A 26,144-nucleotide genomic window follows, 5' to 3' on the forward strand; every position below is an offset into this window, starting at 1 on the left:
GTGCTGACTCCAGGGCCCTGTGTCCCTGCAAGGCCACATCCTTGTTATGACGCAGCCTGGCCCATGCTCTGTTTGTGGGGCCTCAGGCTCCTGAGGCCTCCAAAGCCCGGGGAACTTTCTGGAACCAGCCGAGGCCCAGCCCGGGAATCGGTGTGGGACTCTCTCGAGCCCTCCTCCAAGCTCCCATCTCCTGTCCCTTGCTTCCAAGGGCACCGCCAGGCTCTCAGAGGAAACGGACCCCAGCACTGTGGAGAGGCCCCGGGTCACGGGGCAGGGGTTCTCCGCGGGCAAAGGGGGAGGGAGGATTGAGCCAGATGTCCAACATGGGCCACAGCCGCGGGGTCCCTCCCCCAGGAAACAGTCCCCTGATGGAGGGACTTGGGGGGCAGCGGGGAGGGGGCGACGCACACCTGTTCCGGAGCTGCCCGATCAGGGTCACACTCAGCTCGGCTCCTCTCTCACGTCACAGGCCCTGGCATGGGGGACGTGGCGCCAGGCAGAGTGGCGACAGGAGCCGCCTCTGAGCCGTTCCGCTGCTAGCTGGCAGGGCAGACGGTGAGCAGGAGCGGGTGTCTGGGGGAGGCGATGTTTGATGGTGCCTCTTTTTGGGGGGACCGCAGACAACACTGTCCATGTCCTCGGCCACCGCCGTGCGTCCCCTGCTGCCCTCATTGGGCCATCAGCCACAGTGGCCTTGTGTCCATGACTCCTTCCCTGCCCGGGTCTTTTGCATGGGGTCCTCCCTGCTGACCGCCGTCTCCCCCCTCCCCTCATCCCTACGTGATGTCCCTTTCCTGGGGAGGCCTTCCCCAGGCGGGCTGCTCCTCACCATCTTGGGGATCTCTAGCCCCGTGGCTTGCCAGGCAAAGGTGGCTTGGGCCAGGGTGGGGGCAGGGCTGTTCAGGGCCACGGCGTCCCTGGCAGTGGTCACTCCCCTGCCCAGCTGGTTTCAGCTCCCCAGAAGGCCCCCCGTGCCAGCCCCCCCAATCACCTGCTCCCTTCTTCCAGCCCCCGGGACAAGGTGGGTGGCAGGGGGCCGCACTCACTTGGGGTTTCTGTGCTCTTTACTCAGACCCCACCACCTCTGTGGCACCTCTCTGAGGCACCTTGTACCGCACCCCACGTCCTGAGAGGCCATGCAAGGCAGGGCCTGCTCTTCCTCGCCCCTGCTTCTACCGAGAGGCCCCACTCTTAGCAGGAGCTTGGGCCCTGGGGGAGGCACATCGACTCGCCGTGGGTTGCCCTGAACTGCACCAAATTGGAGGGACCTGAGTCTCCCGAGCTCCGTGGGCGCTGAGGCGCCGAGCTGCAAGCTGGGTGGGAGTGCAGTGGATCGGAGCTACGCGGAGTCGGGTTAAGTTGGGAAGTTGCAATGAGTAGCTCGTTAGTCTGACCTGTGTTGGGTGGTCTCAGGGGGCCCAGTAGGAAGCCCCGATCTTGGGGAAACAGAGAATTAGTTTCTTTCCCTTGGTTCTGGGACATGTTGAGACGAGTTCCCTTTGCCAAATCTGTTTCGGTCACCTGTCCCGAGGTCCTCGAGGAATTTCACTGCCAACCGGGGACCAGCATGGGATTGCTCTGATTTCTGGATCATCGGTATGAAAACAATCTTACACTGACCTCAGAACCGTACGCGTGTGGTGACTCGTGATGCGGCAATCTGAGGGGACGGGACTGCACGTCACCTCGCGCCCAGAACACCTGCAGCTCATGTTGTATCTGTCCGGGCATGTCAGGAGGGGCCCACGGGCCACCCCAGAGTCTGGATCTCACTGGGCAGGCAATAGGGAGCCATGGCAGGATTTGTGGCGGGTGGGGGGGTGGGGCTTATGGATCTGCAATCTGTTAATTTGTCTCTTGGCCCAGGAAGCCCCCCGTGGCAGCCTTGCTGTTGGGGGACCGGTTGGAAGGGAGAGGCTCGGCCAGCCTGGGGAGTTAGAAGGCCTGTATCTGCTCGGGGAGGGAGGAGGCCTACGGCAGCCACATTCCTGAGGCTGCCTGCCTGGGGGCCCTGAGCCCCCCGAGGAAGAACTCCAAAGAAGGCCGTGCCCTGGGCAAAGCCCGGAGGGCTGGGGCTGTCCCCCCTCCTTCCCTGTTCTCCAGAGAAGCTCCCAGCACCTCCGTGTGCCTCCCCCAGCTCCCGCTCTCGGGAGCGGCCGGGGACACTCTCCACACCCTTGTGTTCACAGGATGGAGCGCCCACCACCACCTAGGTTTAGAACATCCTCGTCACCCCCAAAAGCAGCCCTGCGCCCCTGCACAGTCACTTCCCCTCTCCCCTGGGGAGAAAACACTAATCGGCTTCCTGTCTTCAGAATCTTTCACCCAGTCTGTGTCTTCTCACTTCGTGGGATGTTCTTGAGGTTCACACGTGCCATGGCAGGAATCAGGGGCAGGGGGAGCAGGGAAGTCTGTGGACCCTCGGGCACAAGAGGAGGTAAAACTGAACGACCTGCAGCCCCGCACCAGGATGTCCAGCTGCGGGGAGCCGTTCCCCTGGGGGACACTCGGCTTTGTACCAGGGCTGTGTGCTCAGCCTGAGCCCCAGCTCGGCAGCTCGGTTTCCACGGGCGTCCTGAGTGCGTGAGGTGGCAGGGGTGAACCACCCCTGGTCCCATTCCTGAGCCGGACCCGAGTCTCGAGGCCAGAGCCCCGTGGCAGACTTCCTCGGCCCACAGAGAGAGGAGCCACAAGTTCAGGCCTTCCCGCCCCGGACATGGGGGCTGCGGGGGGCTCTGAGGGCTCTCGAGCCAGGGCTCATCACCCGCTCCCACCCGGGCTCAGGCCGCGCTGGGCATGGGGAGCAGTGCGGGCCATGCAGCCTCAGCCCCGGCGCTGGGTGTGAGCTAGACGCAGTGACATCAGATTCCTGTGGCATTTGGCACTGCAGGGTGTGCGGGATAGAAACACGTGCTGGGCTCTGGCCAGGGAGGAAGGTGAGGGGCGCCTGCCATGCGTACAAGAGGATGGAGAGGGTTTGAGGACGGTGGGGGTGGCCCATGGTGGGAGGAGGGTCTGCAGGGAGAGCGCAGCAGCTAGCCCCCGCCTCGCCTGGCTGGGCCCTCTCCCCCTGGGGCGGCTCTGCCCGGAGGTAGTCACGGTGGGCTGGGTCCGGAGCCCGCACGGGTCAGCTCTGGGGCAGCAGAAGACAGGTGCAGTGTCTCGATTGCCCCCTGTTTCACCTGACCTCAGAGCACAGTGGCTTCTCTGACCTAGGCAGGGCCATGCCCGGGGAGACTGCTGGTTCCAATTACCGGGATTGCACAACCATGGCCCGCGGGGTGCTATTTGTGAAGTCACCTGACTGGGCTGCGGACTTTCCCGCCTGTACCCAGAGCCGCAGGCTGGAGCTGCCCCAGGAGGGCGGGTCACGGGTCGGGGGGAGACTGCAGGGCCCAGGTGGATGGCACGTGGACACAGAGCCCAGCACAGGCTGGGGGCGGCCTGGACACCCAGCCCCTCAGATGGGAACCTGAGCCCCGTGGGAGTGTGATCCGGCTCCCCTGGGGACAGACCCTTGTCCCTCAAACCAGGTCCCACCAGCAGCCTGAGCAGTGGGGGGGGGGTTCCCCTGGGAGTCCCAGATGGAAGGGAGGCCAGGCCATGAGGAGGGGCTGCCCTGCTGTGACGGTTAAGGGTCAGGGGTGCCACACACTTGGGCACAAGACTTGGCACTACTGCCGACCGAGAGACTTGTCCCCCTGGTTGGTTCCATCCTCAGTCAGATGAGGGTGAGGCTGACCACTGCCTCCCACATTCGTCCTGAGGTTGAAATCAGTGAGGGTTTGGAAAGCATGGAGCGCGGCGCCCACCTGCTGCTGCGTAGGATGGTGGCAGGTGCCTGGTCAGTAGGCATTCTGGCCTGGGAATGAGAGGCAGACTGTGGAGGAAGGAGAAAGGAGGGGGACAAGCAAAGCCGGATGCATAGGTTTTATTTCATAAAGAAGGCAACCCCTTTGGACTGATTATAAAGTATTGAAAACGGGCGTATGGGATGTAGAGAGAATAGAGCCTTTTCCTTCACCTGGTCCTCCAGCTTTTTGGAAACTTTTCCTCTGAGTCCCTGTCCCCAGGCTTGTGTGGAATGCATCTCAGTGATTCGGCACCCCCAGCCTCTGGGGGGTTCCAGGGACATGCCCGGCCCTGGGACCCACAGGAAGCAGGTGGTCTTGCCTTCAGTGTGGCGATGCCAGGAAACCAACACAGGACCAGACGTGACTGACCATGAGGCAGGTGTTCTTAGAGCTTGAACTGAGGGGTCCCACCTCCCAGACCCCTCAGGCCTCTGACGGGAAGGCGACAGCATCCTGCTGCCTCCCACACCGTTCCCAAGCCCCTTCCTTTGGAGAGACCTAAAAGAGAGAGTCCCCAGAGTCAGCCAGTTTTCAGGGGCAGGAGAGCAAGCGTCCTGGGAGACTTGAAGGCTGGTGAACGGAGATACTCCTACAGCCTCGCGAGGGGTCCCTGGGTGTAGACCTTCAGGGACAGTCAGCACAGGGCTGGGCCTCAGGCTGCACCAAGAACATCAGCCCGTCTCAGACAAGGGTGGCCCCCTGCTCTCTGTTTCAATCATTTCTCTTCATTGCTATGATTCCCTCCCCTCTGCTTGCTTTGGGTTTAATTTGCTCTTCTTTTTCTAGTTTTCGGGTAGCAACTGAGATCACTGGTTTGAGACCTCCCCTTTCTGTTAATGTAATCATGGAACACTATAAATTTCCCTCTAAGAACTGCTTTAGCTGCGTCCCTCAAATTTTGATATATTGTGTTTTCATTTTTTGTTCAGTTTCAGATGTTTGCATATGGCTGGGAGGAAACGTCCTGTGAAAGTGTGATAGAATTTGGCATAAGGCCACCTGGGCCTGATGTGTTCTCACAGGAAGGTCTTTAACCACCCCTTTGATACCTTTAGTAGTTGCAAGCTTGGTTGAGACGTTTTATCCCATCTTTATTCAGTTCTAGGGAGTTCGAATTTTTTCTAAGAATGTGCCCAATTCAATCTAGGTTTTCCAAAATTGTTGGCATATAGTTGTTGAGAATATTCTTCTATTACCAGTGTTATCCCTATTTGTAGTCATTTCTAACTTTCTTTTGTACCACTTTTATTTGCATCTTGTCTCAGTCAATCTTACCAGAGCCTTGTCTGTTTTGTTAGTTTTTTAAAGAACCAAGTTCTACCATATTTAGAGATTCTCCAGTAAGACTTTCATGAAGGGAAAGAGATACCATACTCAAGATAAGACACTCCACATTATAAAGATGTCAATGCATTTCTTCCTACTTGATTTACTCTAATTCCAGTAAAAACCCCAACAGGTTTTCTTGTGGGACTTACCATTATGAGTCTAAAATGTCTGTGGAAAAGCTCAGAGCCGAGAGGAACAAAGACCTTATCAAGGTGGCAGGAAAAATCTTTCTCTCCTGATGTCAGGACTTGGTGTGAGGCTGGGCTGTGGGTGGGAGAGTCAACACTCAGCCCGGGGGATGGAGCAGAGAGCCTGAGTGGGGGGCTCCGGGGTGTGCCGATGGCACCTCGCGGGACTGTAATGGGTGGCGACCCACCAGGAAAGAGGCGAAGGGCCCTGCCTCACACCGTATACAACAGTGAGATACAATCCTTACAGCTCTCAGAACATGCGGGTTACTTAGTAACTTTCGACTCTGGGCGTTTAGAACTCTTTCTTGTACATCACCCCAACACGCTGACTAGGACAGAGGAATACTGATAAAGTTGTTGCTAGAAAATAAGAGCTCCAGTTCCTCAAAAGGCACCTGAAAGACAGGGAGGTGATTAACTAGGATTTGCATTTGTTTTCTGGTGTTGCTGCAACCAGTAACCTCAAACCTAGTGCCTTAGGGCAACCCATGCTGATGGTCTCTGGGTCCCACAGATCAGAAGTGGGACACAGTCTGACGGGTCTGAGAGGTGTCACAGGGCTGGTTCCTCCTGGTGGCCCTCACAGGAAAGCCGTCGCCGGGCCTCGTCCAGCTTTGGGGGCCCCTACCGCCGTCAGCTCGCAGCCCCGTCCTCCTTCTCCACAGCCAGGACACTGCCACTGTCTGGCCCCAGCTCCCTCTAGCCACAGCTGAGAAAGCTTCTCCACTTCTAAGGATTCTAGCATCTCCTGAGCCCGGACGGAGAATCCGGAATAATCTGCCCATCTCGCGGTGCTTACTCTTAATCACGTCTATGGTCCCTTTTGCCTTATGAGGTAACAGAGTCACAGGTTCTAGGGTTAGGGCATCTTTCGGAGAGCCTTTGTCTGCCTGCTACAGGGGCAGGTATTCCCCACACATAAACTGACAAACAACTGCTGGGGCTGGGGCGCCGGGGGGCTCAGTGTGTTAAGCGTCTGCCTTCGGCTCAGGTCATGATCTCAGGGTCCTGGGATCGAGTCCCATGTCGGGCTCCCTGCTCAGTGGGGTGTCTGCTTGTCCCTCTCCCACTGTGCTCTCTCTCTTTCTCTCTCAAATGAATAAATAAAATCTTAAAAAAAAAAAAAAGAAAGCAAACAATTTGTAGGTAGGTAGGTAGGTAGGTAGAAATTATATAGACAACTTACATCTAACTCATCAATAAGAGCCCAAGTAGCAAAACAGGAAAACGGCCCAGAGACGTGCTCAGCCTTCCCAGTGGAGGAAGCGCCTGGAGCCAGTTGGAGCCTGAAGGCCCTGTTCACACTCATTTTGTTGGCCTGAGTGATGAAGGCTGATCACTGGGGGTGCAGGCTGGGCTGTGGGGCACAGGGTCTCCCACACTGCTGGGAGCGTGCACGGCGAGACCACCGCTTTGAGGGACAGTGCATCATCACCTACCAAATTCAAATCCACACAGCCGATGACCCAGCGGTCGCGTGCCTGCCTGGGTGACACCAGAGAAAACGCCAGTCCGTGCCCAGCCCAAGGGGGTAGTCGAGTGTTGCCACGATGCTCTCCACAAGCCCAACGCCTGGCCTCCAGCCACACACCCGTCGCAGGAGGAGTGCGAAGGAACTCGGAATATCCACACGACGGAGTATTTTCCGCCATTCCCAACAAACGAACCAGAGTGACATAGAGCCGTGTGGCTCTTGGCAACATCATACCAAGGAAAAGCATAATGCGTTTTTATGAGGTCTAAATCACTAAAATAAAAAATATATGCCTGGGAGGGGGGCTACATGTAGATTTGATAAAATGACATCAACGGGAAAGCAAGAATGTGAGGAGCACAGATTTGGGAGGATGGTCACCCAGGGTGCCGAGGCTAGAGGATGAATGAGTTGGGGGCCGTCAGGGTCTAGCTTTTATTTTGAGTGGTGGGTTCCTGGGGTTTTTTTATATTGTTAAAAAACCACAACTAATTATGCAACAATGTATAAAAAAATGAAACACCACAACCAAGTGATAAGCCAAGCTGGTTCAACATTCAAAAATCAATTAATGGAATGCCGTCATATCAATAGGCTAAAGAAGAGAAATCATACCCTATCAAGTAATGGGAAAAAAGCGAAGCACAAAATCCAGCACCCACCCAGTCCTTGTCTCCGTAGGAGTGAGGGGTTCTCCTTTCTCAGGGCAGAGAGGAGGGGGTGTGCGGCATCACCACCCCCACCCGAGACCCTGGCCCTCCGGCCTTCCCAAAGCCGGATGGGGTGGCCAAATGGGTCCACCCTCCCCTCAGCAGGTGGGGCAGCTGACGGTCTGGAGGGCAGCTCAGCCCAGGCAGATGGGCACCCACCCTGCAGCCTCAGCACCTCGAGGGGACCGGGGCCCAGGGGTCTCCTACAGGGGTCTCCAGGTCTGCATCCGGTCACCTGTCCCACCTGCCTGTTCCTGTGTCAGAGGCACCAGAAACGGGCACGAGGCCACCACCTGCCCAGGCCAGACGCAGCACAGAGAAGAGAAAACCCTCCTCGAACGGAGCCAGACAGACCTGTCCCTTGCCGACCGAGGAGTCCTTTGCCTCCAGCAGGGAGGCCGGCAGGCAGGGCTGTCCCCAGTGCGGGGCCAGCCCAGAGTAGGCCTGAGCGGAGCTGGGCCACGCCCTGGCACCCCAGCCCCAGCTTTCTGCAGGCCTGGCCGGTGCTGCTTGGTCGCAAAGGCTGTGACTTTGTTCTGCAGAGCTGGCCGAGGTGAGCAGCTTTGAGAAGCCGCTGGAGCGGTCACTGGCCGTGGTCTTTTGTTTGAGTGAAGCAGGATCTGAGGAGCCCTGAGCATTGTCCCAGGACCCCAGGCCGTGGCCAGGCTGTGGCAGTCACCGCCAGTGGGGGGCCCTTCACACACAGGTGTCCGTAAAGCCCCAGCCCTCCACCTGCCCCGTCATTGCAGGTGATTGAAAAGAATCAGGGACGTGAGGCCAGGGTGACGTCCCCTGCCGTCTCAGGCCTGGGTGAGGGCTTCGTGAGGCCAGCGCCCACCCCCCAGAGGGGGAATCTCTGCGACCCGGGGCCTCCCAGAGCCCGAGTCAGCTCCGCCTCCAAGCCCTGCTCACAGGTGCGCGCGCGCAGGTGCGTATGTGAGTTTGTGCATAAGCTGCTGCCCCCTCCTGCACAGAAGGGTGCTATTAACACCTGACACGGCGCTGCGGTCGGAGCAGAAGCCAGGGCCAGCCTCCGCGCCCGCCACTCCGTGTCCCGCTGCCCCCGGGCTCACCCACTCTGTCCTGGGGAGCACCCACAGCACCTGGGGCAGAAAGCCAGGGAAGGCTGGGGCGTCCGATGGGCCCGTCTCGGGCGATACAGAGCCGGCCCCGCACCCGAGCCAGCATCACCCGCAGATCGGAGGGCCGCCCGGCACTGGGGGCGGGGGGAGGTGCGGGGAGCCGGCTGCCGGTCGTCCCTCCCTCAGGTTCTGCCCATCCCTGCCCAGGCTGCCCACACCGGGGCGGGCAGAGCCCTGTGCCCAGGCAAGGCTAAGGTCCCCTCAGAGCCTGAAGGTCCCCCGGAGCTGCCCCACACCCATCCTATCCCTACTGTGCCGTCAGCACCTTGGTGGAGCAGACATCGCCTGCTGGCCCGGTCCCACAGTCCCCAGGCCCAGCACCCCCAGTCTGCTGGCCTTCCCTCCACCTGCTGGCTGGGAACTCGGCCCCAGAGGCCTTCCAGCTGGCCATTTGGTTTGGGGCTGACCATGGGCCCTGCACCTCTAGGGGCTGGAAGATGCTTGGGGAGCGGGGAGAAGGAAGGACAAAGGCTCTGCGTGCATCTGAGCCTCAGTCTTCACAAGGGCCCACACCTGAACGACCCTAAGAAGACGGCTTATCCTCCTCCATGCGTCCAGGAAGATTCCTCAGGCTTATCCATGCAGCACCCCAGCCTCCCTGGTGCAATGAGGCCTTCTATGGCCCCGGGGATCCCCCTTTTTGGAACTGGAGCCACCTGTGGGCCTGGCTGATGGCTGCAGGCTGGCCAGCCTGACAGCTGGGGTGCAGCTGAGAGCTTCAGAGCCCCATCGCCCTCAGCTGCGTGTCCTCCCCTGCCCATGGGGTGCCATTCCCTCTCTCTGCTGAGGCCACAAGAACCGCCTGGATTTTATAGGGCCCCTTTCCCAGCTGGAACCCCATGGCGGCACAGAGGGTCCTTGCCCGGCGACCAGGTGCCCACCCCCAGGAGTTTACCAGCTAGCCCCAGTGGCCAGGGCGGGGTCCTCTGTGGGTGTCAGCGGCGTGTTCTTTTATAGCGCTGTACGATATTCCCCTGCAGGAATACACCACCATCTGCTTCTCTGTGCTGCTGTGGACATTGGCCTTTGAGTTTTATTTTCTGTGAGTAAAGCTGCTATAAACATTCTGATACTGCCTTTTGGCGGACGGGTGCACTGATTTCTCTGGGGTGTGTATCTGGCAAGACAGATGCTGGGCCAGGACGTGGGCCCATCCAGGGCTACAGCCAGGCCGCTCTCCGGCGTCGTCAAACCAGCCCACGCTCCCACCAGCAGCACAGATGGGCCCGTTAGGCCCCATCGTCTCTAACGCTCGACATTGTCGGTCCTTTTCATTCCGGCCACGGTAGTGAGCGCATGCAAGTGCTTCATTCTAGTTCTGATCAGCATTTCCTCGATGAGTAATGGTGTTGAGCACCAGTTCATGGGCATGTGGACATCCCTTGTTGGTGAGGTACCCATTCAAATCTTTCGTCTATTTTTTTTTTAATCATGTGGTCTTTTCCTTATTGGTTTATAAGAATTCTAGATATATTCTGGATACAAGTCCTTTCCCAGAAAATGTCCTTTCCTAGCCTGTAGAGTGTCTGTTCATTCTCTTAATGATGTCTTTCGATGGAAAGAAACTCTTTACTTTAAGGAAGCCCCATTTGTCAAATATTTCTCTTTTATAGTTAGTGCTTCTTGTGTTTTGTTAAATCGTGGCCTTTCCCAAGGTCACGAAGATGCTCCGCTGTTCTGTTCTCCAGGCTTGATTGCCTTTGCCTTCCTATAGGTCTCTGCCCTCGCTGGAATTACTTTTGTAACTGGTGTGTAGCAGGGACCCACAGCTCATGTTTTTTTCATATGGATGTCCAGTTTGTCCGAGGGCTATTTATTGAAAAGAACATTCTTTCCCCAGTGGACTGAAACAGTGCCTTGGTCATAAACCAGGTGACCACACATATAAGCATTTTCACCTTTGGATGTTCCATTCTTTTCCACTGAAGCATTCATCAATCTAATCTAGTGCCACCTTATTAATAGTGCAAACTAAGACCACCTCCAGTGATACCCAGTGTTCATCCTTGACGCTTGACAGTGAGCCTTGAACTCTGTTGTGTACATCTTCCACCTTTGTTCTTCAAAATCGTCTTGTCTTGTCTGCTCTTGGTTCTTCACTTTTCCATAAATATTTTAGAATCAGCTTGAAATTCCCACCAAAAAAAAATATTTAAAAAGAAAAGCATTCAGAGACTGATTGGAGTCACATTGAATCCATACCTCAAAATTAGCACCTACAAATATTAAAACTTCCAACTCATAAACATTATATCCTGAATTAATTTAGGGCTTCTTTCCTTTTTTTCACTAATGTTTGGTACTTTTCTGTGTAGAGACCTTGCTCGTCTCTAGTAGATTTATTCTCAGGCATTTTATGGTTTTTGATGCTGCTGTTATTGGCATCTTTTTGTTTTATTTCCTCATTGTTACAAGCATATAGACCTACCAATGATTTTTGTATGTTGTCTTTGAAACCGGTGTTCTTGCTAAATTCATTTATCAATCAAAGAGTTTATCTGAAGATTCTGAAGATTTTTTTTTTAACATCTATGATTACGTTGTTAGCAAGTAACAGTGGTTTTATTTTTACCCTGTCCCGTGATTCTGTCTTTCATTTCCTTTTCCTTCCCTTGACGCACTAGCTGAGACTCTCAGGACAACATCAGGTAGAAAGGGTGACCATGGACAACCCTGCCTTGCTCCCTCTCTCAGAAAGAAGGTGTCCTAATATTTCACCGTTGAGTGTGACGTTAGCTCTACTGGGTTTTGTCTTGTTTTGTGTTTGTATTTGTTTTCTGCATAATAGAGTTCCCTTCTATTCCTGCTTTCCTTAGAGTCGTGTTTCTAATTAGGAATGGCTCTTGAGTTTTATCAAGTGTTTCTCTGCATCTTTTGAATTGATTATATGTTTCTCCTTAGACTTATTCTGTTGACTTTATTCTGTGATTATAGAACAAATATAATTTATTCTTAACTTATTCTGTGGCCAATTATGTGGGTTTATTTTCAGATGCTGATGCAGCCTTGGATAACTGAATTAAACTTCATCGATCACATGTCTTTATAGACAGCATTGGGTTTAGTTTGTTGCTATTATACGGGCAGGATATTTGCCTCTATGTTTATGAGAGAGATTGGCTGGTGATTTTTCTTTCTTGAAATATCCTGTCCAGTTTTGATATAAAGGCTATGCTGCTTCATAAAAATCCTCCAGAAGATTTATATAAAACTGGTATTAGTTCTTCCTTAAATGTTCAGAAGAATTTACTGGTAAAATCACCTAGACTTAAGGTTTTATTAGTTTGCTTTATGCAAAGATTATTAAAATTCCTAATTTAATTTATGTGATTATGGGAAATTTGGATTTTTTATTTCTTCTTGTGTCTGCTTTTATATATTATGTTTAAGGAATTGATATATTTTAACTAAACTATCAAAATTACTTTTGTACATAATGTCCTCTGAATAGAGTTTTTAACTCCTGAGTCTGTAAAGATGTTCTATTTTTGATGCCTGACATTGGTGATTTGCATCCCCTTATCCCCCAGTCACTCTTGTCAAAAGTTTGTCAATTTCATTAGTTTCTTCAGAGAATCAAAATTTGGCTTTGTTGATGTTTTTAATGTAATGTTCATTTTTTATTTCATTGAGTTATACTCTGTATTATCTCTTTCTATCTACTTTCTTTGAGTTTAATTTTTTATTTTTTTAATATCTTGAAAGAGAGTTTGGCCTCCTCTGATGTATACGTTTAAGGTCATAGGTTTTCTCTAAGCACTTACTTTACTTCATGGTACCTCAACCACTTATTTAGCTGTGATAGGTGACCTTTTTATTATTATCCAATTTAAAATACTTTCTGATTCTTACTAGATTTCTTCTTTGACCTTGGGTCATTTAGATTAATTTCTAAAACACTTAAGGATTTTCTAGTTATCTTTTTCTTATTGGTTTTCGTTTAATTTCACTGCAGTTAGAGAACATACATATATGATTGAATTTCTTTGAAATTTGATGGAACTTGCTTTTAAAGCCCAGTGTATAGTCTGTTCGGGTAAATGTTCCATGTGCACTTGGAAAGCTTATGTACTCTTCAGCTACTGAGAGCGGTGTTCTGTAAATGTTGATTAGGTCAAGTTGCTACTCATGTCATCCAAATTCATCTCTCTGTTGATGGTTTGCCCGCTCTTCTATCAGTTACCGACAGAGGTATATTCAAATCTCCCACCGTGATTGTGCATGTTCTTTTTAACCTCTCAGTTCTGCCAGTTTTGCTTTATATATTTTAAAGTTATGTTTTTAGGTACATACAGATTTAGAATTGATATCTTCTTACCAGGGTGGCAGCTTTTTAAATTATGAAATATCCATCTTTGTCTCTGGTTATATTTAAAGTTTACTTTGTATGATACAGTTTACCTACACCAGCTCCCTTTGGGCTACACCATGATATATATTTTTCTATCATTTTGCCATCAACCTCTCTATGTCTTTATATTTGTGTAAAGATTTATATATAGATTTATAAGCAACATCTAGTTGCCTTTTGAACCCTGTCTGACAGTGTTGGTCCTTTCATTGAAATGTCTTGTCCCCTTGTAGGGCATGTACTCCACTGCCTTACACTCCAGGTCTGTCTCATCACTTCTTCCTTATCTCCTTCCGTGCTTCCTCTGGATTAATCAAATATCGATACTATTTCATTTTTATTCTCTGTTAACGTATCGCTTTGACGTAGTTCCGTTACTCCATCAGTGGTTGACACCCTGACTCATTAGGGTTGACCTCAGATTAGCACTTCTACCATTTCCCTACAGCCCGAGGTACTCACAGCTGTGTGACTCCATCCGTACCCTCTGCCTTTTCTGCTGTCTTTCTCATGCATTTCTGCTCTGCATATACAGAGCAAGGTATGTATAGTTTTTAAGTGCATGCAGACTTAGGGTTGATGCCTTCCTCCCGAACCAACCATTGTTTAAAATTATGAAATATCCCTCGGTCTCTAGTAATGTTTAAACCTAATGAAGCATTACCATTTCAGTCAATACAAATTTAAACTTTCTCATAAATCTGTCCTTTTATGTGTTCGTGACTCCTTCCTGTATTCCCATGCTGCCTTCTGGGATCATTTTTCTCTGCCTGTTCCCCGAATCATTCTTCCAATGCAGTTCTCCTAGCAGTGAATTCTCTTGGTTTGGTTTCAGCTTTTTTTTATTGTGGTAAAATATACATAACATAAAATATAGCATCTTAACCATTCTTGTGCACAGCTCAGGGGCACTAAGCACATTCACATGTTGTGCAGCCATCCCCACCTTCTGTCTCCAGAAACTTTTCATCTTGTGAAACTGAAACTCCATCCCCATGAAACACTAACTCTCTGTCCGCCTCTCCAGCCCCTGGCTCCCACCACCCTGCTGTCTGTCCCTATGAATCTGACTCCTCTAGGGACCTCATCTGAGTAGAATCCTACAGAATTTGCTTACTTTAATTTCTTCTTCATCTTTAAGGGTATGTTTGTTGGGTCTAGGATGCTAAGTTGGTAGTAATTTTCCTTGAGCACTTTAAAGATGGCACCTGGCAGGGCTCTTGGGTGGCTCAGTCGGTTAAGCATCTGCCTTCAGCTCAGGTCATGATCTCAGGGTCCTGGGATTGAGCCCCGCATCAGGCTCCCTGCTCAGCGGGGAGCCTGCTTCTCCCTCTTCCTCTGCCCCTCCCCCTGCTCATGCTTTCTCTCTCTCACTCTCTATCTCAAATAAATAAATAAAATCTTAAAAAAAGATGTCACCTGGCTTTTATTGTTTCTGTTGAAAAGCCAGTCATCAGGATAATGTGTCATTGTCCCCATCCCCTTCCTCACTGCTTCTGTGACATTCCCCGTGCCTTTGGTCTTAGCGGTGTTACTCTGATAAGCCTGGGGATCCAAAGAGCTGCTTGCATCTGCGGCCTGATGTCTTCCATCATTTTTGGAAAATTCTCAGCCACTGAGTCTCCCTTTTGTCTCCTCTCCTTCTGGGATTCCACATGTGTAGGAATCCTATCTCCCACATCTTGCATTTTTTCAGTATGTTTAATTCTATTTTGTCTCCATGCCCCCACCTGGCAATTCCCTTTCAGTTCACACGCATTCCTTTCTTGTGCGTCTCCTCTGCTATCAAATTCATCTGCTGCATTCTTAATTTCCAGTATCGTCCTTTCTGTTCTAGAATTTCCATTTTATTATTTTTAATACAGATTTTATTTCTCGGGTGAAATACTCCATCTATCTTCTTGAACCAATTAATCATGGTTATTTTAAAGTCTTTATCTAAAAGCTCTGAAGCAAACCACAGCCATCTGTTCACTCGTGAGCCTGTGGGTCAGCGTTTTGGGCTGCTCATCTGGGTGGTCTCCCTTGGGTTCATCCAAGCAGCAGCTCGGCAGGACCGGGTGGTCTCAGCTCTCCTCCACGTTGCTCTTCCAGCAGCCTGGCTCAGACATAGCCATGTGGCTGCAGCATTCTGACAGGATGACAGTGGGAGCTACGAGGGCTCTTGAGAACATGGTCCACTTCCGCCGTGATGAAAACGGACCCCACCTCTTGCTCAGGGGAACTGCAAAAGATCTTTGATCCACACCAGGCTGCCCTCGGGCCATAACTTTTTGCATTCCTCCCAGGGCAAAATTCACTCACCCCTCCGGGACACCTCAAAGTGTCCTCCAATTAATGACGGCATCATGCTCTAGGTCCAGCATCTTAGGATCTGCCATTTTTTTCCATCATCCGCCCAATACCTGGTCTCCAAACCAGCACCATATGTTTGAGGATCTTGATATGACTGGGCCCCATGTGGGGGTCCTAATTTCTTTATCTGCAATCTATCACCGCCTAGTAAATGACACCTAAATGTAGTGGCTTAAGACCACAACCCGTTTTCTTGCTCACGATTCTGTGGGTCAGCAGTTTGGGGTCAGCTCCGTGGGGAGATTGTTGTGCTGGCTTTGGGTGCATGTTCATGCAGATACAGTCATCTGGAGGCCGACTGGGGCTGAATGGTCCGAGAGGGCCTTACTCACATGTCTGTTGCCTGATACTGACCCTTGACTGGGGCGCCTCTCAGCCACCCAGCTCAGTCTGGTTCACGTGGCCACATTCCAAGAGCACATCAGTTATACACAGTGTGACTTCCCAGCATTCTTTTTGTCAGAGCAAGTGTCAATGTCAGCCCAAATTCAAGTAGTGAGAAAACCAACTCTATCTCCTGACAGAGGAGCTACAAGCATTTGGGCCACTGAATCTTCCACACCTCGAGATCTGTTTCTGTGGTCTATTTTTTCCCTTGGCTTTCAAGTTTTTCAGTATAAAAATATGTAAAGGCTCCATGATATTATCTCCCTAGAGATAATTTGGTTTTCCTCCAGCGTATAAAAGGTGCAGGGCAGAGCACTGTTCCTGGCAGAGGGTTGGTCACGTGCAGTCTTGGCGGCCAAAGCCCCACCACCTCCATGTGGGTGTAGTTCCTTCTAGACTTAGGCATGTCCTTAGTCGTGTTTCCTTTTTTGATGTTTCTAGAAAGATCTTTGTTTCTAGAAGGATCTAGGTTTCTAGAAGGCACTTGAGAGGGGAAACAATGCAACCTCCTGACAGAGTGACTCCGGTAGTAATTGTCTGGCTAATTTGTCCTGTAGCCCCTACATTTTCCAAGCGTGTGCCCGTGTGTGGGGACATAGAATGTTCCAGCTGAAAGGGGCCTTGGGCGCCCTCTGTTTGCACTCCCTCCCCATTATACTGGTAAGGAGCCTGAGGCCCAAGGGTGAAAAGAAGCTTCCGTGGTTCTTCTGTGCGTCAGAGGCACAGCCCATGTGAACCCAGGACACTGACTCCCGCACCATTTCTGAGCAACGGGCAAGGCAAGGGTCCCTCTGGGATCATCCCGCTAATTAAAAGTCTCTTGCCTGTGGCCTGCCCTCCTCCCCCACCAATATGGAGCCTTGAAGTCCTCCATCCCATGGGGTTGGACATTCTCTGTGTCTCTGGAAGGGCCCAGCCCGCATGCAGCGGGAGACACTTGGGAATGCGCCAGGTGTCTGAAAGTGCTGGGCACAGGATGACGGTCACAGGGGGCCACTCACGCCTCCTCCATTCTCCACCGCAGGCTGCGGGAGCACCACCGGGCCACCATCAAGGTCATTCGGCGCATGCAGTATTTTGTAGCCAAGAAGAAATTCCAGGTGAGTCCTACACTAAGCCCTTCTGCCCTGGGCCAGGCGCAGGAGCTCCTCTCCCACCCACGGCAAAGCCTACAAGGCCTGCATACCCTGCCACACCCTGGACCTGACCCTTCACTCACCAAATACCCTGAAACGACTTCATTGTCTGTCTCTAAGACAGCATGCCCCTGGAAGGACCCTGCCCCGAGGTCCAGCCTAAAGCTGCATGCACGCAGAGCCTCAGGGACTCAGCCTTCTCTCCCCTAATTGACTGGCAGATGATTCAGGAGTGACAAAGAGGGTGCCAAGTCTGCCCCACATCACCTGGGCAGGAAGTGGGGTCCCCTCGACTCCAGAGCCCTGTCCCCCAGAGTCAGTGCTCTTGGCCCTGTTCTCCCCCCGCCCCCAAAGGGAGTCAGGAGAACAGAAGGGTAGCCTGGCCCTGCCTGTGCCCCAGGGGGTGGCCCCCCTTTATAGGGAGAGGGAAGGGCTCCTCCATTGGTGGGGCTGGAGCTAGAGGGTTGCCCTTCCCCATCCCCTTCCCTCCAGGGCCGGGTCTTCGGCAGCCGCCCGTTGGAGCCCCTGGAGCCTAAGGGCCCCAGAGAAAGCCGGCTGGTAGCAGGCTCAGCTCCTTCCTTCTGCTGTGGGGACAGTCCTTGGTCTGAGGAGGTCCCTGGCTCAGCCTTCACTCTGAGAGCATGTGGAATTCAGAAACGGGGACCCTCAGGGGTACCCATTCTCCTTCCAGAAGGCCTGGCCACCGTGCTCCTCCCGCTGACAAGCGCCGCATGCAGCCCTCGGGGCTCAGCAGCTGGCCACCATCTCAGGGGTGGCTCGCACACACAGTCCCTCAGTGGTACTCTGCTGCCTGTCTGCCTGATGCCCCCGGGCAGGGAGGTCATTCACTGCCAAACTGGGACAAATTGTGCTGAGGGTCCCACCAGGGCCTGGGACTTCTCATTGCCCAAATACACGAGGCATGGTAAATGCCATTCTTGGCTGGCACCCGGAGGTCCCCCTGGCGATATCCTGGGGAAGACGTGATGGCCCCAGAGATCTAGAGTATCCGAAGTTCATGGCCTGCCTTCCCAGAGGCAGAGGGGCAGCTTGGGAGGGCAGGGAGCTGAAGGGGCGCTGGAAGAGGAGGGGCCCGCCTCCTGGCAGCACCAGCATCTTCCTGGTGGGGAAGGGGCTGCAAGAAACCCCTGCAGGGATCCACTCTGGGCAGCATGGGGGAGGCCCTGGGAAGGGCCAGGATGTAGTACCCTCACTGGCCAGCAGCCTAGCAGTGACAACTAAAACCCCAGACATCAACCTGGTAGAGTAGGGGGCGGGAGTCGGGGGGGGGGGTGGTCAGTGGGGAATCTTCTAGAATGGGGATGGCCCCCACCCGAGAAGCCAGGCCACTGAGGCTCCAGAGCAGGGCCCTGCAAGGCAGCCTGGAACCCACTGCCCAAGGCGCAGTGGGAACTGGGGGGCTGTCCTAGGGTGGGCAGTGGGCTTGCAGGGTTTAGGGGCACTCAGCACAGCAGGCAGAAACTTGAGGCTTCTGGCAGGCCCAGTTCGGGGGTCACGTGGGCAGCTTCCAGCTCAGGACAGAGTTTGTCCTTGGCAGATGTGTACCCACCATGGCTGGAGCTGACTTGGGGAGCACCCCATCCCCGAAATGCAGGCAAGAAAACTGCCCATGGGCATCAGCAGGGGCCCTGTACTTCCTTCCAGGCTGGGTGTCCCCTTTCCTGCTGCCGGACGCAGGCCAGGGCCCTGCGAGTGGCCCCCAGAGGCAGGCCGGGCAGCCCTACCTTCCCTGCTTCCTGCCCCACCCTGTGCCCAGGACCCTTGGGGCCCCCGAATAAAACAGGTGGGACCCTTTGAATGGAGATGGTCCTGAGAGCCTCCCCGTTTGCCCTGGTGGGGTACAGAGGCTCTCGAGCAAGGCGGGGGCCTGGGGCGGCCTCAGCCTCACCAGCTGGCCCTTGTTGCCACAGGGAGGAGGGACCCACGGGGGGAGCGGCCGTGGCGGGGGGCGCCTGGCAGTGAGGAGCTCTGCGGGCTGCAGGGCAGCCTCCACCCCAGGCCCAGCTGTCAGGGATGTCTTCCCTTCCCCCATAGCAGCCTGTTTGTCTGTCTGCATGCACCCCGCCCCCGTCCCCGGCCTCAGGGGCTGCAGACGTGGCGGGTGGCCCCCCGCCCCCCCCCGCCCCCCTGCCTCACTGCCTGGCCGATAAGTGCCCGGCGGGCCGCCCCTGTGTCTGGCCGGAGGAGCCAGAGGCTCTTAGCCCTTCGAGTTTGCCTTGAACTCCCATGTCCACCGTCGGTCCCTCTGGACAGCCCTGCATTATCTCGGCTCATCTCAGGCTCCTGCTGCTGCCGCCAGAGGAAATGAGCTCTGGAGAGAACGAGCGGAGATGGTTTCTCCAGCGGGGCCCCAGGCCGCCCCTGACAGAGGCCTCCAGGAGTGCGGACCAGACCCGGGGGGACTAGCGGCTCCAAGATAAGTCTCAGGGCGCCTGGGGCCCCGCCGGGACATGGGTCCTGGGGGTCAGCCAGGCGGCACTGACCCTCCTGTGGCCTGGGCTCTGAGCCCCCCTGCCCCCCAGAGCCGAGTCCAGCCGCCACCCCTCTCCTGCGGACACACGCTCGGGCACATGCTCATACTCTCCCCCTCTCGCTCTCACACTCTCTCTCTCGGGCCTTCCCAGAGACACGTGTGCACACACACAAGCTCCTGACACACTCAGGTGCCCACATTCACCTACAGGCAACGGCCCACGCTCTCCAGCCTGTCTGGGAGCCCAGCCCAGAGCTGTGCGCCACCCCGCCCCGGGCCAGGCCCGCACCCCCCAGAGCTCTGAACGCAGCCCGCGCCCCGGCCCAGACCTCGCTGGCATGCCTGCAAGAGCCTCAGGCCTCACAGAGCCCTTGCCCTCGGGAGGCTGACTGTCATGACCCAGGGCCACCTTCCGTGTGCACACTGAGGAGGAGCGCAGACTCTTACAAAGGGAGGGGCGGGGCTCAGCACCTCATCTTACAGAAGGGAGGGGTGGGGCTCAGCACCCCCAATCTTGCAGAAGGGAGGGGCGGGGCTCAGCACCCCCAATCTTGCAGAAGGGAGGGGCGGGGCTCAGCACCTCATCTTGCAGAAGGGAGGGGCGGGGCTCAGCACCCCCAATCTTGCAGAAGGGAGGGGCGGGGCTCAGCACCTCATCTTGCAGAAGGGAGGGGCGGGGCTCAGCACCTCATCTTGCAGAAGGGAGGGGCGGGGCTCAGCACCCCCAATCTTACAGAAGGGAGGGGTGGGGCTCAGCACCCCCAATCTTGCAGAAGGGAGGGGTGGGGCTCAGCACCCCCAATCTTGCAGAAGGGAGGGGTGGGGCTCAGCACCCCCAATCTTGCAGAAGGGAGGGGCGGGGCTCAGCACCTCATCTTGCAGAAGGGAGGGACGGCTCAGCACCCCATCTTACAGAAGGGAGGACGGGGTTCAGCAGCCCCATCTTATAGAAGGAAAAACTAGGATCTGGGGACATTATCGCTAGCCTGCACCTAGGTGTTGCTATTATGATTGTCAGTCAGCTGAGCGTGGGGTGGGGGGGCAGAGGGTCCGCCTAGAATCCTCTCCCGTGCCCGCCCCTATGATCTCGTGACAGGCCTTGGATGTAGCCCACAAGATGATGCAGGTGGTTCTGGAGCCCAGCGTGGGCCCCAAGGGTGGCAAGTCCTCCTATCAGGGACACAGCTGTGCTTTGGGGAAGATCAGGTCAATCCCAGCCCTCCCCCACCAATCTCAGGATGCTGGTTTGGGGCCCAGAGAGGGGTTGTGTGTTGCCTGTGAGGGCCGAGGGCCCACCTGGTAGGTCATGTGGGAGGACAGGGACCCCCTGGACTTCTGGGTTCCAGCCCCCGGGAGGGAGAAGGCCTCTGCCTTGGAATTCTCAGAGTCCAGAATCCTAGCGGGGGCACCGCCAGAACACTGCCGAGTGGCCCATTGGATGGCACAGCCCCTGGGCGCGTCAGAAGCACAACCCGGGATCTGAAGAAGGTGCCCTCCAGGGTACCCCATGTTTCTGGGAAAGCAGGGCTGGCCATGCCATCAGACTAGGGGAGCCCCAGTCTCAGGGGCAGGGGGGCACCGCAAGGAGGGGTAGGTCTCTGCTGGGCAGGGAGGACATGTCCCCAGGGGCCCCAGGGAGGAGACCCGGCCCGGACCCTCAGTGGGTCTCTGAACCTTGTTCCTCATGGCCTCTGCCCCGGGCCAGACTCCTCCACCAAGCTATCTGGCTTGCCTCCGGGCCTTTGCCCTCCCCAGCAAGAGGCAGTAACCCCAGGCTCGTCGCTAATGCGGACTCCAGAGCTGATGAGCCCCGCCCTGGGCCCCACCCGACCAGGTGTCCCCGTGGCCCCTTGGATAGAGGGGTTGTGTTCCCACGCAGCAGTGCCTGGTTTGTGTGGGTGAAGGGCCTTCTGGGCCATCAAACCCCCCACTCAGCCGGCCTGCCGCTACCTGGGGGAGACCCTCTGCCCACGGGCTCCTGGGAACGGGGCCATAAATGTGGCTTGAGGTTTTGCCGACATCATGAGAAGCCTCGTTCTCTCTGTTGTGGTTTCTGGTGATTTCACCTGAGCCCCATGTGCGTTCATGGGCTCAGAGCTGGTGCCAAGCGGAGGTGCCGTGGGGTCAGCTGCCCTGCCCCAGGCCTGCTGTGGGAGCATCCCCTCTGCTCTGGCAGCCTCAGAGCCCCAGCAGGCAGCCTGGCGCGGAGAGCGGGCACGACAAGCGGGGCTGTCACCCAGGGCCGCCTCCGCCAGGCTCTCCCCCACCCAGAGAGCAGTGTGAGTGTCAGCGCTCAGCTTGGGGCCGGGAGGACAGTGGTTGCACAAAACTGGGCCCCTCCTGGCCCAGCAGCTGGACGGGTTCTTCCCAAGAACGGGCTGGTAACCTGCAAAGGGGAAGCAGGCAGGGGCCCTGCAGTGAGTGGGCAGGAAGCGAAGGCCCAGAGAGGCCAAGCCGCCGGCCTGGGATCCCCCAGCCCCAGCGACCAAGGCCTGGGGGTGAGGGGGCCCCTGCGTGTGCCCTGGGCCAGGACGGCCCCGTTGCACCACAGGGGTGACCTCCTTAAGTCCCTAGAGGCCCCCTGCAGGCGGGCAGCGCTGGGCCGACGGGCGCGGCACAGGGAGTGACCGTCTTTGTGGCCTGCAGCAAGCGCGGAAACCCTACGACGTGCGGGACGTCATCGAGCAGTACTCCCAGGGCCACCTCAACCTCATGGTGCGCATCAAAGAGCTGCAGAGAAGGTGAGCACGGGCACCGGGGGCGGACAGGGGGGTGGCTGGGCGGGGGGCCCCTCCCTTCCCACTCCGGCGGCACCCGCTCGGCAGCCAGCCGCCCCCACAGAGCCACAGGACGCCCTGCACGCCCACCTCCTACCACAGCACCCCCGAGCGAGGGGGGCCGGGCCTGCCGCACAGAGTCCCGCCCCCGGGGCTGCACGTCTGAGGCCTCCCCGTCCTGGACCTGGAACCAGGAACCCTAACCAGTGGGAGACACCGGCGTCCAGCTTCCGGCGTCCAGCCTGGACAGCTGTTCCCATGGAAGCGGTGTGGTCCCGGGGCCTGCGCAGGCTCGGACCAGCTGTACCTCTGTGGTGGGCTCACCCCCGTGTCCCAGGGTATGGCTGGGACACTGTGCCCGTCCTGACCACAACCAGAGGTCAGGCTGCCCCCTACCATGGCTAACCCACTGTGGGGACATGAAGCCCTCTCGGCTCCGTGACCGGGCCTCACCCTGGAAGGGCCATTCTCAGGCCGGTCTCTCTGAGCGTGGCTGAGGTGCCTGGCCTGGGCCTCTTACAAAGCAGTGACGGGACCCGGGGCAGTCCTGAGGCCCTGCCCTGCCCAGGGAGGAAGCCTAAGGGACTGCCCGACTACCGCCCTTGCCCCGGAGCTCCCCACAGTGGTACGGGCCTCGGGTGCCCGTGAGGCCCCGTGGCAAGTTCGTGGGTGGCAGTGGTGGGTGTCCCCAGAAGGGGTGGGTGGCTTGTCGCCCTGCCGGGTACCTGGCCTGTCCACCCACTGGCGGGCTGGGTGTGTGTGTGGTGCCCAGGCCGAGCATGAGCTGGTGTCCATCTGTCTCCCTCCCTCCCTCCCAGGCTGGACCAGTCCATCGGGAAGCCCTCCCTCTTCATCTCCGTCTCAGGTGGGTTTCCTCATCAAGACCCCCGCCTCCCCGCCACCCACACCCGCCTCTCCCCCTCAGAATGGGCCACCAGGGCCTTGGAAGTGCAGGACAGGCCCACATGCGCCAGAGGGGGGCAGGTGGACCCCACCCTGAACCAAGTGCCTAGGCATGTGCTTTACAAAGGAATTTTCAGTTAGTGCAGGATCCCTTTAAACAGTGGGCCTCTCTAGGCCCTCTGAGATCCGGCTGTGACCACCATGCAGGGTGAGTAGCCAGCCCCGAGGGCCTGAGGGGCCAGCAGCATCAGCAGCAGGGCGGGGGCCATTCTCCAGCCCTGACCCCTCGTGTTCCCCGGGCCGGGCCTACGGCTCCCTCCAGGGAGGACAGGGCCAGGCCAGTTCCTTGGGTCGCCCAACCCAAGCTGCAGTGGGAGCCGCGGCTCAGGGGGGGCCGGATGGCAGGGCAGCTGGGCGAGGCCAGCGCGGCGGGGGGCGGGGGGGTGCGCAGAATGTGCAGGCCCACGTCAGCAATCCGGCAGGATTGTTCCAGACCACCGCAATAAAGCAAGTATCGCGATAAAGCGGGTCTAAAGAATTTCAGGGCTTCCCAGGGCAGATAAAAGTTAGGGTTACGCCCTAGCGTAGTCCGCTGCGTGCAACAGAAAAACCAGCCAGCAGACCTCACCCAAAAGGACTCTGTTGCTAAGAAGTGCAGGCCGTCACCTGAGCCGCCAGCGGGGTCGTCTCGGATGACGCATCACCACGACAAAGAATAATGAAAATGCTTGAACCATGGCACAAATCACTACAATGCGGCACAGAGACAGGAAGTGAGCGAATGCTGTTGGGCAGCAGCACCCACAGGCTCGCCCACCGCAGGGTCGCCACAGACCCTCCGCCCCAGCAACACGCAGCACCCACACAGTGCCAAACACGGGGTGCGTCTGCAGCGCGCCCACAGCCCCCCAGGGCCGTCCCCATCCTCATGTGCCGGGCTCTCCGAGGCCCCGCGGGGCACCCTGCCCAGCCACCCCCACACCTCCCAGGGTTCCCACCGTGGAGGTGCTCACAGTGCAGACCTTTGACCCCCGGCCACCCCCATCACCCTTCCCTCCAAGCACCCCCACCCCACCAACACACACGTCCCTGATTTGGGTGCTCCACCCCACAGAGAAGAGCAAGGACCGCGGCAGCAACACCATCGGGGCCCGCCTGAACCGGGTGGAAGACAAGGTAGGCGCGGGAGTCCCGGGCCACGCGGCCTCTGATGACGGTCCTGGTCCTGGGGGCGGCGCCCACAGCAGCCCTTCACTCTCCCACCTGCGTCCCGAGCCCGCGTGCGGGCCTCCCTGCCCCCCGGCCTGTGCTCAGGGCGTTTCGGGGGCTCAGGGAGGTCAGAGGTGCCGAGAGTGGTACGAGGGTGCGTCGGGGTGCGTTGGCGGGGACCTGGGGCTGCAGGCTCAAGGACCCTCCATGGTAGGGTGCAGACCATGCTGGGAGGGGTTCCGTGCCAGCCTAGGCCCCGCTCGGTATCCAGGTGGGACGTGGGGCCTGTGGGTCTTCCTCTGCCGTGAAGCCCACGCTCCCTCTGCTCAAGCGTGGGCCCCTCGGCGGGCACAGCCTCGGCCACCGGGATGCCTCCCTGCCTCCGGCAGGCTTGTGGGCCTCTCAGCGCGGGAGCCTCTTCCCGGGGTGTCCTGGGGGGCCGAGGGAGCCTTTCTCAGGCTCAGGCCCACCCTGTGAAGTGTCCGTGGTTTGGAGGGGGCCGTTATCTTGCCCGACAGCTCGTCGGTCTACACGGGCTTTATCTGAAAGTAGCTGGGAGACTAAAAATAGAGGGATTTTGTTGGGCAGGGCCTGTGTCTGCTGCTCGGTTTCCTTGGCAACCCCGGGCTCTGGCCCACTTCCATCCCCGCTGAAGCTGGGCAGGCAGGGCAGGGGCACAGCTCCCTGTCCCCACCCCACCCCGGGCCCCGGCCTGCAACATCACCCCCTCCCCACCTGCATCATCTGCCCTGACCTTTGCTGGCCGTGGGGCCATGACGCCGGATGGACCCAGATAGAGAGAGGGAGGACCACTGTCCAGGTGCCCACAGGGGTCCTCACTTTGGGCCTGGCCAGCTGAGACTGTGTGACCCCAACATGTGGTCTGCTGGGGGGCCTGGCCCCCCGGGCAGTGCAGGCCCCAGCCAGGCAGGTACCTGGCCTGCTCTCAGGCAGATGGCCCAGTGGCAGATGGCCCTGTCCGGCAGGATGCGAGCAGGAGAGGTCACATCAGCAGGCGACAGGTATCAGAGGCCCAGGGATCCTCCACTGAACAAAGGGTATCCTCAGCACGCGCTCCTCTCGGGGTCGGGGGCTGGGGGCTGGCATAACCCGCTAGGAGCTGCTGGTGACCACCCCCAGTACAGCAGGCCAGGCACTCTGGGGGGGGGGCTTCTAGACATCAGAGGAAGCCGAGGTAGAGCAGGGAATAGACCCAGGCTCCTCTGTCCAGCCTCCTCACCCAGCCCTGGCACCCTGGCCAAGGAGCTTTTGCTAACTGGCCCCCACTGCTGACGGGACTCATGGCGGCCCCTGGGCACGCAGGCCTCCCTGCCCCAGCAGCCCTGGGAGTGGCCCCTGCTGCACCAGCTTCTAGATGCGTTCACCTCTCCTTGACCCCCTGCCCTGCTGTTCTAGAGCTTTCTTATGGCTCTGCCCACTGCTTCTCGGGGCGGGCCACCCCCTGAAGCTCAGACTAGAGCCTGGTGTCCTCTGGGGGTGACCGTGGGTAGGGGGCAGGGTCTCCTGGAGCAGCGCCCCCTCCCTAGGCTGGAGGAGCAGACATCCAGCCGCTGCCCGGGTCTGACCCCCAGGGTGGCCTGGCTGGCCTCCAGGATAGGGAATTACGTCCGCGCCCTCATTTCTTCAGATCTGAACAACAAAGGGAAGTATTTTCCGGAGTCCCTGATCCCTGGGGGCAAGGTTTGGGAACAAAGCCCCCGGTGGCCTCGGCCCCCAGGAGAGGGGTGACCACTGGGCCGTGAGGACTCTGGGACATCCACACACACGGTGACCGGGGAGACTGGGGCTGTGCCGTCTCCGTCCCCTTCTGC

General features: G+C 56.8%; 1 protein-coding gene across 14 annotated transcripts in view; it reads left to right on the top strand.

Moving 5' to 3' along the window:
- The window catches only part of KCNQ1 (potassium voltage-gated channel subfamily Q member 1), a 323,759-nt gene that overhangs the window by 227,501 nt on the left and 70,114 nt on the right, over positions 1-26,144 (top strand). For 11 of the 14 annotated variants that reach the window (XR_013442244.1, XR_013442245.1, XR_013442246.1 and 8 more), the window contains 4 exons: positions 16,818-16,893; positions 22,070-22,164; positions 23,019-23,065; positions 24,218-24,279. Coding sequence is in view for 11 of the 14 variants with exons in the window: in XM_078057615.1 (XP_077913741.1) it covers positions 16,818-16,893; positions 22,070-22,164; positions 23,019-23,065; positions 24,218-24,279 (280 nt within the window). In the remaining 3 variants the exon portion in view is untranslated. Of the gene's footprint in view, positions 1-469; positions 541-16,817; positions 16,894-19,203; positions 19,930-22,069; positions 22,165-23,018; positions 23,066-24,217; positions 24,280-26,144 lie in introns of those variants that run through there. The other 3 variants (XM_078057618.1, XM_078057619.1, XM_078057620.1) reach the window with 3 other exon arrangements.

This window comes from Halichoerus grypus, chromosome 11, assembly GCF_964656455.1.
Source record: "Halichoerus grypus chromosome 11, mHalGry1.hap1.1, whole genome shotgun sequence".
Lineage (NCBI taxonomy): Eukaryota > Metazoa > Chordata > Mammalia > Carnivora > Phocidae > Halichoerus > Halichoerus grypus.